Source organism: Fulmarus glacialis, unplaced genomic scaffold, assembly GCF_000690835.1.
Source record: "Fulmarus glacialis isolate BGI_N327 unplaced genomic scaffold, ASM69083v1 scaffold25062, whole genome shotgun sequence".
NCBI lineage: Eukaryota > Metazoa > Chordata > Aves > Procellariiformes > Procellariidae > Fulmarus > Fulmarus glacialis.
Genome location: NW_009197555.1, coordinates 5,580 through 22,583, shown reverse-complemented (window position 1 = coordinate 22,583; position 17,004 = coordinate 5,580). Strand labels below are relative to the sequence as shown.

General features: G+C 37.2%; 1 protein-coding gene across 2 annotated transcripts in view; it reads right to left on the bottom strand.

The window, feature by feature from the left end:
* The window catches only part of EDNRA (endothelin receptor type A), a 29,879-nt gene that overhangs the window by 9,912 nt on the left and 2,963 nt on the right, over window positions 1-17,004 (bottom strand). The window contains exon 2 of one of the 2 annotated variants that reach the window (XM_009572594.1): window positions 6,894-7,021. The exons of the other annotated variant lie outside the window; for it this stretch is intronic. Coding sequence (XP_009570889.1) covers window positions 6,894-7,021 — 128 coding nt within the window. The remainder of the gene's footprint in view (window positions 1-6,893; window positions 7,022-17,004) is intronic. 2 annotated transcript variants of the gene reach the window in all.

The window sequence follows — 17,004 nt, the reverse complement described above, 5'->3', positions numbered from 1 at the left end:
TGTGAGGACAGACTATATCTTTCACTAGATCAACTGACATAACAGAAGAAAAAAAGCTTCCAGGCACACCAGCCATTCTAATAGATACAAAACAGCTATCTTCTTCAGCTACCTCAGCTGTAACAGCAGTGCTATCTGAAGTGGTCAGCTTCCACGCAATGAAATACTGTGAAAATACTCTTGATGAAATGAAAATGCATTTGTTCTATTTAAACTATTCAATGTTAAAAATACGGGTTTTATGCAGCATATTCTGTATTTGCCTTAGACTACTGAGTGCTAGTTAGGACTGTCTGACAGCTATCTTAGCCTCTGCATCACCTTTCAGATGAGAAACTGAAATGCATGGCTAAGAAGTCTGTACAGGCCAAACCCGACATATTTTCCCACTACTTTATCCCTTAGATAGTAAGTTTCTCTGTAAAAAGTGGAATTATTGAAACCTGGTTTCCTATGTGTATGTGTCTCATAACTGTAATCTTGGTAAAAGGTGAGAATTCTTAAAGAAGTTTCAAATACAGCCCACACATTTCTCCCTTTTCCTCTTCCTCTCTTTACCTTCTCTGTCCCTTCAAAGCTGGAGGATTCTTGTTATCAGGCTGCAGCCTTTCCCCCAGTCAGGGAACTGAAAGGGTCTTTCTCCTCTATTTGTCTGCCAGTTTTCAAGGAACTTGTAGAAATTTATTAACTTTGAGACCTCAACCTCTTTGTCAACTCTGGTCAAAAGGTTTGAAAATTATGTGGAGGAGACTGATAGGCATACTATACAGAGTACAAACCAGTCCATAAATAAAATTTTCAGTAGCAGACTTAACTGTTGTCTAGCAGTAACTGCAGTAAACGAGTTACTTAGCATTTCCAACAATTTAGCAAAGACAGTGCTATCTAAAAATTATGGCAAGAAAAATATTATTTTTGATCTCGTAATAATCTGAAATGCATGCTGGAGAGCTTTCTGTTGATGATGTGGCAGTTCCTAAACTGCTTATTTTACCTCCCCAAAATAATAGCACCTTCCCATTTGGAATTGGAATCTAATTAGCATTAGAGTGCTACATGGATATATCGTGGCATCCACTGATGAAATAGTCTCCTTTAGTTGAGGAGAAAAAAAGTCAAGAAAGGTTGTTCATCTGCTTTAAAAAATGTCAGAATAAGAAGTCACTGAAGCAGATTATGAATTGTAAGGACCTGTGTCATTTTACTGTCCTGACTATGGCAAGTATTCTTTTCTTCCTCAGACATGTCCTCATTTTCTGCCCCCTCGAGTCCTGGCAGATACATTTGGATATGTGCAGCTGCCACCTCTATTCTTAACACCTTTCCAAGGCATGAGCCAAAGATAAGCTTTTCAAAGAAAAGCAAATAGGGTTGTGATTTTAGCTGATGACAGCAGCTAACTGGAGTACAAAAGGGCGTACCAGCAGGCACAAGGAAGGTGTAAGGTATGGGGAAAGGAGATGTCCTCAATAGACCGGGAGGATACAATTTGTAAGTATGTAGGCTCTGAGTTGCAGGGATGGGTGAGCTTTGGCAAGGGAAGGAAAGAACAGGGGAATTTAGATCAGAAAGCTTTAGGTTGGAGGATTATGCTGTGGAAGGATTAGGGTGGGATGGTAGAGAGGTGGTTGGAAGGAATACAGAATTTTGGCATGGGCTTGAAGGCTCAGGGATAACAAGGGTTTAAAGAAAAGAGTAGTTGAGAACTCTGGGTTTGGATGCTTTGAGTGTACTGGGAATTACTGGATTTTGAATTTCTAAGATGGAAGGAACAAAGAGCTTCCAATGGGAAAAAAAAACATTAGTTAAGGGATATAGGACCTAGGCTACAGAGGTCAGTAAAATTTAGTTATTAAAAGGTATCCTCGCCCCTCCTCTAACCAAGACACTAATTTGGGATTCACACCATTTCTTCTGATTTCCTGTATCACACCCCCTTATTTGTTTGGGAGTATGCTTATTAACAAGATGGAAGACTTGTGAATTAAATCCCCTGTAGCCTTGATGTTAGAGGAAGGAAGATGCATGAATGCAAGATCAGGCTGTAAGCCCCTCACAAAAACTTCAGAAAGCATTATTACAGAACATCACTGGAAGGTGTTAGAGCCTTGTATGCCATCGTTCCTGCAGTAAACAGACTAGATACTTTTGCTTTGATATCTATAGCAATACCATACACAGCACAGTCACAGGTGTACTACGGACAGGTTCTCAGTACCTCATTTTAACAGAAATGTATGTATAAAGATTTTGAACATACTAAAGCAAACTACATAATTGAGAAAGTAACATTCAGCATCGTATCTTCTCACACCTATTTATTCATATTAAAATTCAAATTTAATTTTAAATAATTTGTGATCCTCTCATATTTAATTTTACCAAATATCAAATTTTGGCTTTAATGACTAAATGGAATATTCATAGAAACATAACCTTTCACACAAACACTCAAATATTTGTGAACTTTGGAAGTTTAATGATCAATTCGAAGTTTATGTTCTACTGACTGGCAATTTTACAATCGGTCCTATCAGCTGCACAAGGTACATGATACTATCTCATCCTTGACTGAATGATGTTCTTAGCAAACAGGGGCCTGTAGATTGTACATATTTTTCAAGTAAGAACTGTAAAGTTTGTGTTGTGTCACCTGTGTAACTATGTAAGTGACAACAAATGGGTTGTAAATTGTGAATACAATTCTTTCCTTTCTTGTATTTTTGTACCTGTTCTGTTTGAGTTACACCTATTTTGCACATGAGAAGATCAGTATATGCACAGCAGTAAGGATTTGGGTCCTGTGTGTATTTTATTAGCAATTTTTTTTTCAGTTCACAATTCGAATAACTACCAGGTAAGGAATTATTGGCTGAAGAATTTTATGAATGGTTTCAGCTAAAGCATAAGAAGCTCAGTAATTAGATCAGAATTTTCTGAATGCATATTAACCTGCGATTACTTGGTCTCTTTACTCATTGCTGTAAGAGTGATTTGAAAAATAGTGGTAGTATAATTTTTCAAGTGGGTGTTCTGTGAGTTATGTAATGTATAGGATCTTTGTCTAGCCACAAACCTCCCACAATTAGGAGTGGAAAAATACTGCAGGGTTTATTTCCCTCATACTTACAAAATATAGGATGTCTGCCAGGGAACTGACATAAAATACATGTATCATGCATTACATTTAATTCCCCAATCTAAAATCTGTGTGCATGTGTTTTGTATTACTTTTCTTTTTTCTGTTTGTTTCCCTTTTGTCTCCAACCTTGCCTAAAATATTCAGTTCTCTTCCAGGTAATTTCCTTTTCTCTGTTTAATGTTGTGGCTCCTCTTCTCTCTCCCCTTTTCATTTTCTACTGCTCATGCATGTGCTGTCAGCTTTAGTATATTGTGCCCTTCAGTTGCTCTCTCTCCTCTGTTTTCTTCTCCCTCTTCTCCCATTCTTAGCTATTTATTCCAACTTGCTTTTCATGGACTCTGCAGTCCCTCCTGCTACTTATGGTTAGAGACGCATAGTATTTAAGGACAAGGGATCATTACATCGTGAAGTATACATACATACAATTAAATATTTTGCACTCCTATCTAGTTATAGCTTGCTTAAAGCATTTCTTTCGGAAAGACATCTGTCTTGATCTGAGAACATTAAGAGCAGGACACCTTCACCTTTTCCTGGTGGTTTCTTCTTGTAGTTAATCACTCTTACCGATAAAAATGCATACCTTATTTTCATTTGGAATTTGTCTTGCTGAAACCTTGTTCTATAGGTTCTTATTATATCTTTCTTTGCTACGCTGAAGACCCTCTGGATATCTGATACATAATCTGTATTTCAGTACTTGGATATTATATTTAAGTAGCTTCTTAAGTATAGTTTTTTATAAGCAACAAATTGAGATCTGTAAGGCCACTGAATAATTTCTGATGCTTTTCTATGCCCTCTCCATGATTTCATCATTCTTTGGTAAAGAATAATTCTAGAACTCTAGTTAGCCTTCCAGGATTGGTTTCATTAATGAAGCATGGTTGTGTTTTTTGCTGTGGCACAGATTAGTTTTTGGAACAATTTGGATGAATTTTACCATAGTGGTATCTAATGAGAATTAAAAAAGAAAATGTATTGTGGGCCTTATGAAATGAAATCAAGGAGTATATGAAAATTAAATCATGGGCTATAGCTTGTCTGCGGACTATCAGTCTCCTATGCCTGCTGTCCTACAGAGTAGGAGCTTTTGTTTCCCTATTCCTTTTGACTGCATTAGAAAATTAGTTGTTCTAATGGCCCACTAGTATAACATATTTCTGTTCTGCAAGTATCATCAGCCCTTTATAAGAGGGAAAAGCGATACAGAAAAGATAAGAGACTTGATCAAGGACATAAGAAGCAGTCAGTGTCAAGATAAGTGTCAGAACAGTTCCTAAATGACACTACTGTTGCTGATACCGATCTATTCCTCTTCATTGTGAGAGATCACAGCTGTTCTTCATTGTAAAGGTAGCCAGCAGTGTGTTGATTGGAAAGTTCTTAATACAATAAAGCTTTTAGAGCTTTGTTTTAGTGGTAAAATCTTGAGTTATCTAATAGTTGGGCCAGATGAAAGTACCTACCCTGAGATTACAGTTCTATGCAATTTGATATGCAGAGGAGGCAAGAGGGTGTATACATATTAAATGAGATCCATATCTTCACTCTTCTCCTTAAAACCATTTCTTCATCAAAATCATTATGCCCAAGACATAAGCAAGAGTAAAAGCTCAGGAAGGGAAATATCCTTCCTCTTAGTCACAGTCAGGCACCGTTTAAAAAAAGAGTCAGACTATCGTCACCATCGTGACCTAGAGTTTAAAAATGCCTGAGAGGCATCTGAGCTTCCTCTGAAAGGTGAATGGCTGGTTTGGTGTTTTCTGTCAGCCTCTTAAAACCCTCTCCATGTGTGAGTGGACATTGTTGCCCTTGGACACGCACAGTTAAACCTTAATTCACTGTCAGTGCAAGTCACTTTGTGTGAGGGGCAGTAGTAATGAGTGGAGTTTCACAATAGGATGTAGTTAGCACAGAGAACACTCCTTGCAGGAAAAAAAAAAAATCTTGTTCTAAATTAAGGCTGTAGTCTGCAAGAGGGACAGAGAGTCAACAATTGTCAAAGCTATGGAGCTCTAATTCATTATACCAATTGACTCTATCTTTTTCTACCTCGTAGAATGCAATTCCGTATATAGACACCCACAATAACTGTAAATGAGATAGTTTTCAGGAGCTTTTTAAAGAAAAAAAAAACACTTGCCTGTAGACCATAAGCAGTCCAGCTGTGACAGCACACAATTCCATATTTACTGATTTTCCATACTAAAAAGCAAACATTAGCTGATGTGGAATTTTATATTAATGTGACTATGCCACTTCCAGTGCCTGACCTAACTTGTTGAAGGTGCTCTCAGATCCTGGTTTCACAGTGATTAATCTAGATTCACTTCATGTTAGCCAATATCAGAATCTGGCTGTATACATCTGTTTTCTAACACATATTCTCTGCAACCATTTACTAGAGTAGCACCAGATGATAAGCAATATGTCCTTGGCAAAGCGTGTAAACTAGGGGAGGAAATTAACTAGTCTGAGTCTGATCCCATACAAGACTTTATACTCAAATGGAAACAGCATTTGGTTGATGTGAGGATTAGGAAATCAGTGCTTGTAAAAATATATATATGCATATATAAAGAAGTAGCTTCAGCTGAGTTACCACCAATTTATGAAAATGTATGTAAAAGTAGGACTAAATCTACTGAAACTGCATTGGTCAGAACTTATCTAATAAACTTTGTTTCATATGTGCTTGATCTATGATTTATTCCTTAGAGCAGTCCATGGGATTGTATTTTATGCTGGGCAGATATTGTTTGAGAAATAGAATTCTTTTTATAGTTCTCAGACTCAAAAATGGAAATAGAACACTTGCCTCTGTTACATTTTTTTGTTTCTGGCTTCAGCTAATGAGTTACTAATGCAATAAGGAACTGTGTTTCAGGTATGGATACTACTAAGTTACTCATCCATTGCAAACCTTGTGCATCAACTTTTTATGTAAAACCAAACCAAGATTAATTTTAAAGTTTCTTTTACCTTTGCATTGCTGTACTAATACACATAATGTATTTTATTTATCAATATTTTCTGTATCAGAATTACTGATATTTTGGACTAGAACATGATCAAATAAACTCAAGACCAATAAAAATAGCTTTTACAGAAGTGAAGTCTTCATCTGCTATTGCCTTATATGTATGAAAAAAAAAAAAAGCATAAAAGAATAACGTTCAAAAGCATCTTAGCTGTTTTCTATCAAAAAGTTTATGTATCTTCCTGAGCACTTTTAACAGATGCATTAATGTTCAAACTATCAACATCAAACTATCAAAGCAAGTTTCCAACGTGTTTTTCAATAGAACTCAGTTAGTTATAAAAGTTATCAAAATAAACACTGTGATTATGGTCCATAGGCAGTGAGTTGAAAAAATTATTTTTAAGACTAAAGATTATGATCCTGTTCAAGTACAAAACAAACATGAGGTCATATGAACAAAAGAAGTCTCAATACTGAGTCAAATCCCAATAAATTTTTGTCTGGCAAAGGAAATTGAAATAATGCTTTACTAGAGCTTTTAAATACCTTTAAAAAAACCTGGAAAGTTGATCAGTCCAATCGTTTTAAATTATACTTCGAGCCAGAGATGTGGTGCTTTGTTATAGCCAGGACATCAAAAAACAGAATGTAAGTTACATCTATACTGTAGTCTGCCTGCTAAGACGACCGTACTGAGTGCTCTCAGTTTTAGGAAAACTGCAAGGGCAAGAACAGTCTGTGTCAAAAGAGTAAAACATACTGTACCTGTCCACACTAAGGGCACAGAGATTAAGGACTGTGATTCCCACCGATGCCTTCTGTATAAAGGGAAGGAATTTGCAAAGAAACTGTCCAAATTCAGAATCTCCAAAAGGCCACTTCTGAGCAAGGAGCTAAAGAGAAGATATAAAATGATCAGAATATTTAAACAGTAACTTAGCAGGTGTGTAACAATTGTAATTATTTCTTGTCTTAGACACAGCCATTGTAACCTTGAATTCTCCATGCCTCAAGCATATCCTCAGTACTGAGGGAATCTGGGAAGTAACTGCTGCTATAGAAGCACAGAGGGTGAAAGCTTAAACTTAGGTATTGACCTTGTACTGTTATAATAGTAACTTGCATTGTTAAAAGATTTTTTATTGTTGTGCTTCAGCCACCAGTACTGAATAATGAAAATCTAACTCAACCCTGTCATAAATTGTTGCAATTACCATGTCCCAGAACCAAGCAGTTAAAGCATAACTCACAGTTCATAATGAAATACCTCAAAGTCAAATTCTCATGCTGCACGCAAGTAGATTCTTGTCATTGTAAATGTACCACTGCGTAACTTATGATAATATTCACTGCCAGATTCTTAAGTGTGTGGGGAAAATATTGTACATACATAATTTGTTCCATATTATGTTTTAAAGGACTAGCATCATACATACATGTGGGTTGTACTACAGGGCAACAGAAAAGCATCCATTTGGAAAGATGTGAATGAGTGGCTGAGGTTTAGATTAGTATTTCCAAGGAGGCATTTACATAACAAACATGAATACGTTGATTCGTGTGAATAGTTGTGAATAATTAGCATGTAAACAGTAATCTTTCTAGCTGTAACTGTTAAAGCTTTGAACAAGTATACATAAAAAATACAGGATACAAAATTATTCAGGATAGTCAAATGTACAACTGACTGCAGAGTCACAGAAGATCTCCCTTTACTGGGTGCCTGGCAGTAAGATGGCAGATTACATTCAATGTAAGTAAATGTAGTAAGTGAAAAATTATTAAGTCCATACAAAGTACTGAGCTCTAACTTAGCTGATTCCACTCAAGAAAGGGATCTTACAGTCACCACGAATAGTTCTTTTGAAAAATGAAGTCACTAAACCTTCTCACCAGAAGGGGAAGAGTCACTCTTGCACTACCGTTTTTTTAATCTTCTTCCCTAAATCTCTGCTGCTGAGCCTTTGTCAGGGGTAGGATACTGAATAAGATGTAAGAGGAGTTTTTTGTGTGATATAGCGCAGCAGTTCTTATGCTCTTATCAACTTCTGTTGAAGTGGTTGTGTGTTAGAAAGCATTAGATTTGAAATGAAGATATCAAGTGCTTCAGCCAGATAAGTAACTTCGTCAACATCCTAGTGGATGTTGTGTCCCCTATATAACCAGGGGGCACATTTTTAAAGGCGGTAATAACAATTGTCTTACTGGATAATTAACTAATTATTACTGCTGTGCAGTTGTTGGATTTATATTAAGCCTTACTGAACACAGGCTAGAACACAGAATATTTTGATGGTACCATCTAAGTTTGGAGATGTTTTTATTTGCTTCAGAGGAAGACAGCAAATGATACACTATGGAGTAACAATTATAAGCCAAACCCAATCTTCTGAAGCTTCTAAAACCTAATTTTGCTGAATTTTTGAAGATATCAGATCCAGACCTGGGACTGTTTTATGGAACTAAAATAGATTTAAACTTCACAACAGTTTTATTGTCAAGTGCATAAACTGGTGGCATAAAAAGCATTTGCAATAAATACAGTATGTGTGATGTGCCACAGTCTAGCTGTCCCTGGGCAAGAGCGCAAAATAGAAAGGAGAGAACAAGGAACCATACTTTCATCTGCACAAATGTGCAAAGACTGACGCCATTGTATTCTGCATGCAAAAATTAGTTGTGTTCTTTCAATGATAAACACAATCTATGAATCATATATTTTTAACATTTTTACAGTTAAAACTGAACAAAGATTATACGGTTTGGAATATGATTAAATCAACAGAAATTTGAATTGTTGTTTTCAGAGTTTGCTTTCTTGCAGACCTGTTCTGCCAGGCCATCTTCATACTTGGGCAGACTTCTTTGCTTACAGTCAGTTCACGTTTTGGGAGTTATCTTTGCAACCACAAGGACTAGAAAATTTTTTCAGTAGAAGCTTAGGCTCTGGAACACAATCATCTAGTAAGATTCTGTCTGCAGAATTAGAAAAACAATTTTGATTGTAGCTCAGGACTGTAGTATTCAAAGTAAACATTTTATTTCTATTTAAATTACTGTTAAATAGAAACATACTAATAATCGCTACCTTTAACAATATAAATGTTAACTATGGGGAGTTAAAATTCACATCTGTCTTTATCTCAGTTAAGGGAGGAGATACCTTTCTATTTTTTCACAGCATGAGTTTTTCAGAGCACTTTGTTGTAGAGTACAGGATGTTTATCACTGAATGCCAGATTTGTAGGAATTCATATTCTCTTTACAGTCAGTCCTGATCTGGCTTTTTCACATCCCCTCTTTTTTATAGCCATTCATCACAATGCTAAATTCCTTGTGCTTTTTTTCCCCCCAATAATACCTCAAAAATGCGGGAAGCAGCTATGTACTACATGCTGCCTATGTCTTTCTAGGACCATATCCATGTTGTCATTTGATTACTTGTATTTCAAGACAGATTTTAGCAATTCATAGCTTTCAGCCAACTAGGTGTTAATACTATGAAGCAAACTTACGTGTATGTCTGCTCATTAAATAGGAAAGGTGTTATCTGTTAGGCATTATATTTTTTACTGATTATTTTTTCTCTTCAGCTGAATATTAAAATGAGATTTCTCAACATAAGCTATAGGATCAATGCAAGTTTGCCTACTCCCTATTTCTTGAGAGTGTTAGATTACCATATAAATGTGGTTCCATTTGCTCTTGTTCTGTTACTGTATGTTGCTGTGTGTTTTCTGGCATATTGAGAACTCTTGCCTTCATCAAGGAGAGCTGAGTATCTTATTTACCATGAGGACCACAGCAGAGAAAATGAGAGCACCTTTGCAATGGTATTCCAGTTTAGGACAATCATATTTGATGAAAGCAAATCCTCCTTGTGCCAGAAAGCTAGGGAATGGATCACTACGATTGGTGATTTAACTATTGTCAGTACCTTCAGTAACAAAGGTAATGAGATTATACCTGCAAGCTGTTGATTATTCCCTCTGATTTTATCTGTATTTGTAGACTGAATGAAATACACTGAAAGCTCCAGCAGAATTATTTTCTAGATGGATTATAACAAATGTTTGCAGGGCATATTTTTGCCTTTTGCTCAGAACTCTTGCATGAGGCTTTAGAACTGAGTTATCATTGTAGACCACACATTAAAAGGCAACTGAAAGATAGCCACCTATTCATTTATGTGCACTTACTGTGGCTGTGGCATATACCCAGCAATAGAAATGAACAAGCACTTTGTAGTGACTGCGAAACTCTGTTACTACAAGGCAAATATTAGCTTCAAAAAGAAGTGTGTTGTACTTGAAAAAGGTTCACTAACTCATTACTCCTCATGGGGAAGCTTTATGGTTCCAGCATGTACATGTTCCCCACGCCCCAGGAAGCTCTCCTTTTTTAAGATTAAAAGTATTTTATTCCTTTTGTTTCTTACACTTTTTCACTAATTGAAGTAACATCAGTACCAAATCATTAGACATTCTTTTCAAGTTGATTTTAATCAAAATCACTGGGATCAGAATTAAGTTATTTGATTTTTAAGATTAACCTTGCAATAATTTCCGTGGGTATACTCCATTATCATGCCGCATCAGCTATGCATTCATTACTTCCCCTTGGATCAGGTGCCAGTTTTTTCTTCTGTAGGTATTTTTAGTCAGCAAATCTGATCCTGTCTTTGGTTTTACTAATTTTACATCAAAACGAGTCCATTGCTCTCTGTTCTGCCCTAGCAGGGTACAGAAACTTCAGAGGGAAATAACACATTTATTCTGTATAAAAAAATAGGTCCAGGAATTTAATTGAATTAGTCCTGATTTACTTAGGTACAATATAAGAGCTGGGACTACTGGCTCTGCTCTTCCAGTGCTTTTGCATGTTTTAATATCCAAACAAAATGAGTATAAAATTTTAGCAGATTACATTTTCTCTCAATACACGAGGATAGGAGGAATCAGGCTGATTATCCCAACTTGTATCCCAGTTCTCCATGAGTTGATCAGATGGATTGTGCTTTTGCAAACCCACTCACAAAATCTCTGAGGTTTCAAAATAAGACATGTGGCAAAGGAAATGCACTTTTCCCCTTGTGCAGTTTGCAACTTAGGAGTATTTCATATAGTTCAACAACTGTGGTGCAATTCCTGAGCAAGAAAAGAGTGTAGTCAACAGCATATTTTTACACTGAAATCAGAAACCAAGATTTCAAGGTTCTACTGTCGGTCTTAAAAAACCTCAGCAAAATGACCAGACAGCCACAGCTTCCTTGAGCATCCCCCCTTCTCTGCTGCTTTATATGGCCTCTCTGCCCTGACGCTCCAGCTTGAAACAAACAAGACAGCAGCGCTGAGAACATTCCTTTGCAATGATTTTTAAATGTCACTCAGTTGATTTTATTCTACTGCTGTTGCTATTTTCTAACCCCCATTAGTATGCTAGCTGATGTACAAAACATAGATAAAGTCCCACTGTACATCCCAAGCAATTTATATATAGTCTAAAAGAGAGAATGTTATAATCCAACCACATGAGTATTCACCAGTACATGCTCATGTACATCCACAGTGTTTATCTAATATAAGCTGATACTGTGTGTTTACAGGCAGATGATGACCCTGGAGCTCAGCCCAAAATAGATGGACTGGGGTTAGGTGCTGGATATGAACTGGCTCTGAGCTGCTCTATAAAAACTGCTTTGGTTCAACAACTGCATGTCAGGGGGTCTTCTCTCTCTGCCTCATGGCATTGAGGATGAAAGCAAAGGTTTCATACCTGCCCTGATCTCATCCTAGTGCTCTAGAGCCTTCCTCTTCCTCTATCCACTTGGGACCATTGTTGTGGTGACACACAAGATCTGTTTCCCAGAAACTGAACTGTGTTTCATACAGATAGTGCTTGCCCCTCATGCTGCCCCCATGCAGGATGCTCTCCTGAGTTTCATGGCGTTTAAGTGTTCAATGATACTGATGGAACAACTCTGGCACAACCCTGGCAGTCCGAGTTTAAATGGAAATACTTTCTTTCTTCCCTGACTTCTGTTACACTCGTGCAGTAATGGAGAAAGGGACCGAACCAGCAGATTTCTGTTTGTATAGATAATGTCTAGTCGTATAAATGACCAACATCTCCTAACTGTGTAGTAGGAGTTACAAAACCAGTGTATTCCGGGGGTGATTTCCTTTCCTTGCAACATAGCCCAGAATGAAAGACAAGAGAAATTTCTCTGGTTTTGTCAGATCAGCACATTTGGGGTTTTTTTTCTTTATTTTTTAAGGCTAGTTTCCTCTAGGAGACATTGAGCTGTCTTGGTAAAGCTCTCTCTTAAATTATGTTCTACCATTATGTATGCCCCTGTCTGCTTCAAGGCATGGGCCAAATACAGTACCTGGTGTTTTGGTTGGAATCCAGGTGAAATCTGACTGAACACAGAACGTCCAAGGTCTATACCACTGAGCGGACTGCATTAAGTGACAAAAGATGATGATTCTGACTGAAGTGTTCCTCTTGTCTCTGATCTGTAAGACTGGTTAGTTAGGAAGAAGGGTGGATTGAGTCTCCTGCTTGTGGTATTTTGATTGTGGTATTTTGATTCAGTGACTCAACCGGGACCCTGCTGTCCCCATGAAACTTCATAGGACAAGAATTCACTGCATGTTTTCAAGTCTTTCTCTTCTTCCTACAACCCATGTATCCAAGAAAGAATTGCATTGCACGACAATCCTCATCCATTTCTTGCTTGGGACCCACAGACTGTTGCTCATCCCACATATGTAACTCGGCCGTGCTCCACCACTTTGCTGGGAAGAGGGAGAGCTGTAAGGATGAAGGAGAGAGAGCACAGCCTGTCACTAGGTATTCCTTCCCTTCCCACTGCTGGAGTGAAAAGCCTCAACTTTGGGAAGGACAGTGAGTAGAGGAAAAGTAGAGGAAAACAAAGAACAAGGCTAACCTTTATAATGCAGGGCATAAGACCAATATGGAGTATATCATGGTGACATGATAGTTCGAGCTTCTGCTAACTTTGGTATCACTTGTTTTTTTTCCTTATACTTAGATTCACAATAGTGCCATGGTAGATAAGGCACACTGCATCTCTTCAACTGTTCTTTGCAGGAAATACATTCCTAATTTTGCTACAACCAAGAACCATCTTTTTTCCACTTTGGGTGGATAAAAGACTTTTTTTCTGGAAGGAATAAAGGTTATGTGGGGATGTATGAGAACCATCAAAGACATTTTTTCATCTGAATTGCTCTACCACAGCTTTTTCTGCTATTTTGCTCATCTTTTCCCAGCTGAGTAAAGGTGGAGGTAGCAGAGGGTCTCATGCCATTTCATGAATACCTACAGTCTTTTTCTCCTGCTTAGGCAGCTATGGAAAGGAACATGTAGTTTTTACACAAGAGAAAATAGATTATACTTCAAGAGATCCTGAAAGGTAAGAAAACAAATGCTCTGTTTTTGAAGCAGAACATTCTGTCTCAACTAACGGGTAAAAAAATAAATCCTAAGTTTTACGTTCTTGTTAAAATGTTTATATTTATTACAAAAAACTACTTAGAGGTAAAGCATTCCTAACAACTCTAGACATCTCCCGTGTGGTATTTTTGCTGTTTACAAAGTAGGATTAGTTTCTTTTTTGTTTTTCCGTGGTGTTGGCTAACTTGCCATCCTTTTAGGTAGACTGTTTCTCAAGCTGTGCTGCTCTTCTTCAGAAAAATGACCTGCAAAGAATTTTTTCAATCCCTGGGCAAAATATTGCTTTTGTTATTCTTCCAGCTGTGTTGTCTTTTGTGTGTTGCTAAAGAGAGTGACAGGATTGCTAAGAAATCACTGCAGAACTGATAAACCCTGGATTTGCACAATCAAAACAATTCCTTGTTATCTGTAGAGTTCAGCTGATTGAAAAATAAATACAGCAAACACATACTAAAATATTCTGTTAAACCTAGAGTTTCCAGGTACTGTACAGTATTACAAATCCACAGAACAGGAAGGCAGGTATGAGATACAAAATTGAAGATGAGGGAGGAACTGCCTGTGCATTCCTTAACTCCAGCCCTGGTATGCACATTAAACACTTTCTGCTAGGAAGCTGTAGCCTGTAAATGGAGAGAAGAGATTCCCGATGGACTTCCCTTCCCTATTCCATTTTGGGTAACTTCTGCCTTCAGGACCCAGCAATCAATTCCTGCACTACCTCTAGATTTCTTTTGTGTATGATCACTACCTGGAGACATACACCCAAATAATAGGTCATGATCTGAGCAAGTTATATGGACTTCTGCATCACGCTGGGCTACCAATGCGTTGCTTCTTGGAATCACTGATAAGAATTCAGTGAAAGCCAGAATGCAGTTGTTAAGCTGGTAGCCTCAGAATTTCCTACTCGTGTTGGTACTTCATGGAGAAATATACGCTGCACATATGACAAATTTTGCTTTTAAAGGGGGGTTTCTTTTCTAAGTACACTGAACTTCATGTGTGCTGTGGGCTTGGCCTTATACTCCTTTTGCACAAAACTATAACTACTGTGGATGTCACTTGCTCTATTAGCCTACAGGATCAGTCCCAATGTGTTTCATTATCATCCCTGCTTATGTATAATATTAATTCTGTCAGTAACGGTAATCAGATATGCCAAATAATTTGTGATTAAGAAGGGATTGGTCTAACACTTATGCATTTGCTCTGATATTGAAAAACATCCATGACTAGAAATGCCTCAGCTAAGTCTTCCTTTACTGAAGACAAAATGGCTGAAGATGTTTGCTTACTGCCAGCTACCTTTATATTTAGATTCATAATGTTCTAGGTGGACTACTCAGATTTAGATGCTGTTGCAACTAAGGAAAGCATGAACACCAATTTACTAACGAAAAAGCTTAGTTTACTAAAGAAAACATCATCATCTTGAGCTGTTTGAGCAGTGGACACTCTTGCTTGTTTTCTGGGTAAAGGTCTTTCACTTTATACCAGTAAAATCATTGGGAAAATGTTTGTTATTCGCATTTAAAGAAAGATGTTAAAAGCTGGCTTATTTGCCTCATCTACTTCTTTATAAACTAATGGCTTAAGGAGTTAAGCATATTAAGATGTAAGGCAATAGAATTTATGTCAATCCTGTGTAGGTCCGTTTTCAATAAATAGAACTCACTTAGACATTTTTCTCTAAATTGCATAAAAATGGAAGCAGAAACAGCTCAGGACTTCCCAATAACATAATTAAAACTGAATTTTGCTATTCCAAAGGTGAGAACCTTGACCTAGAGTGTTTCTAGATCTCAGGGAAGAGCTATGGACAGCTTTTTCTGTGGAGAGCACCTGCTGTTCTTGCTGTTGCTCTGCTGAACTTTAGCCAGTGACAGCAGCAGCAGCAGCAGCAGCCATAAGGGCTTTCCAGAGCTTTAGCGCAGCCAAGGCAATAGCGGTGCTACGGATATTCTGCTGCTGCCTATGTATAGCCTTAGAAAACTATCTAGTTTCTTTATGGAAGGCAGTCCTCTAAAGAAGTTTTCATGCATTGTCCCCAAACTTAGCTTATTTGCTACAAATACGCGTGGCAGTGATGGGTAATGCAGGTGATGCAGCAGCTTTCAGCTATGTGCCATGCCGCCTGACACTAGAAAAGGAGGTATGAAACCTGTCTCTTCTTCAGTGCCTTAATCCTACCTCAACAGCAGCATAAAACATAAAAGTTGTATTTCCCAATCTTCTTTTCACTGCAAAGAAGTCATTCTTACTGATTTGGAGGCTTTAAGCTTTGACATCTTGAATATCTGAGATGGGTATGTTTTGGGTAAAGAGGAAACTACTTTGGTCCAGGTGCTATAAACGTGATTGAAAATGAATGTCTTAGTTCGGTCTATTAAGGCTGGATTTATAACTGGCATCCTTCCTGTAAAACTCAATTTGTTACAATTTTTAATATTGATTTGATACTACAAGTGGATATACTAGCGGTAATTAAGCGTAATGGGGCTTTAATACATCCAGAATATCTTCAAAGGAGGCTAGTGAATATTAATCACATCTCAATCCATTTAACAAATTGCTAAGGGGAATCCACTACATAATTACAGTAATTGGAGAAAGTAAGGGGGAATTTTTGAGCCTACTGTACCGTGAAGAAAGGATAAAAATGTCAAACACCTGTGACCATATCTTTAGCTGACATAAATTACATAATTTCTTTTTTTTTTTTCCCAGCACCACATCTTTGTTAATTGTCTAAATGCATAACAGAATGATGGACTCAATTCTCCCAGGACCTTACATTTTCAATTACTATAATCTTATAGCTGCTTCTTTCTAAGGATTTGTAAAATGGATTTCAATATCAGTAACATTACCTACTTCTCTTTTGAAAGTAGTTTCAAAACAGTTAAGGCTACCTTATGTTTCACGAAAGTGATTATACCTATTTCTGATATTACATTATAATTATATAGTATTACACATTTTGTTCTATACGATGTGTCCATCTTCATACTGTACTTTTGGTTATTTTAATATGCAGATGAATGCTTGTTTACTCTAATTCTGATTTCAGAGCTGTTTTGTCCTCCAAAAAATGAAGATCTGACCTATAAGGTATTAAGTGTTTGACACCATTTGTTTGTATAGGATACTAGTACATGGTTCAACATAAGGCTGACTCCGAAGCTAAAAGAATCTTTAAAATAAAGTTTAGAACTAAGTGTATAAAATACTTTAAAATTTAAACTTTAAAACAAAAATAAAACCACTTTAATTTTTTTCCTTAAAAGACTACCACTTCCACTTTCATATTGTGATATTTCCAGTGGCCACCCTTCATATGGTCATTCAACAAGAGGAGCTAAATGGTGCCACAGATTGTAGGATCCCTAGT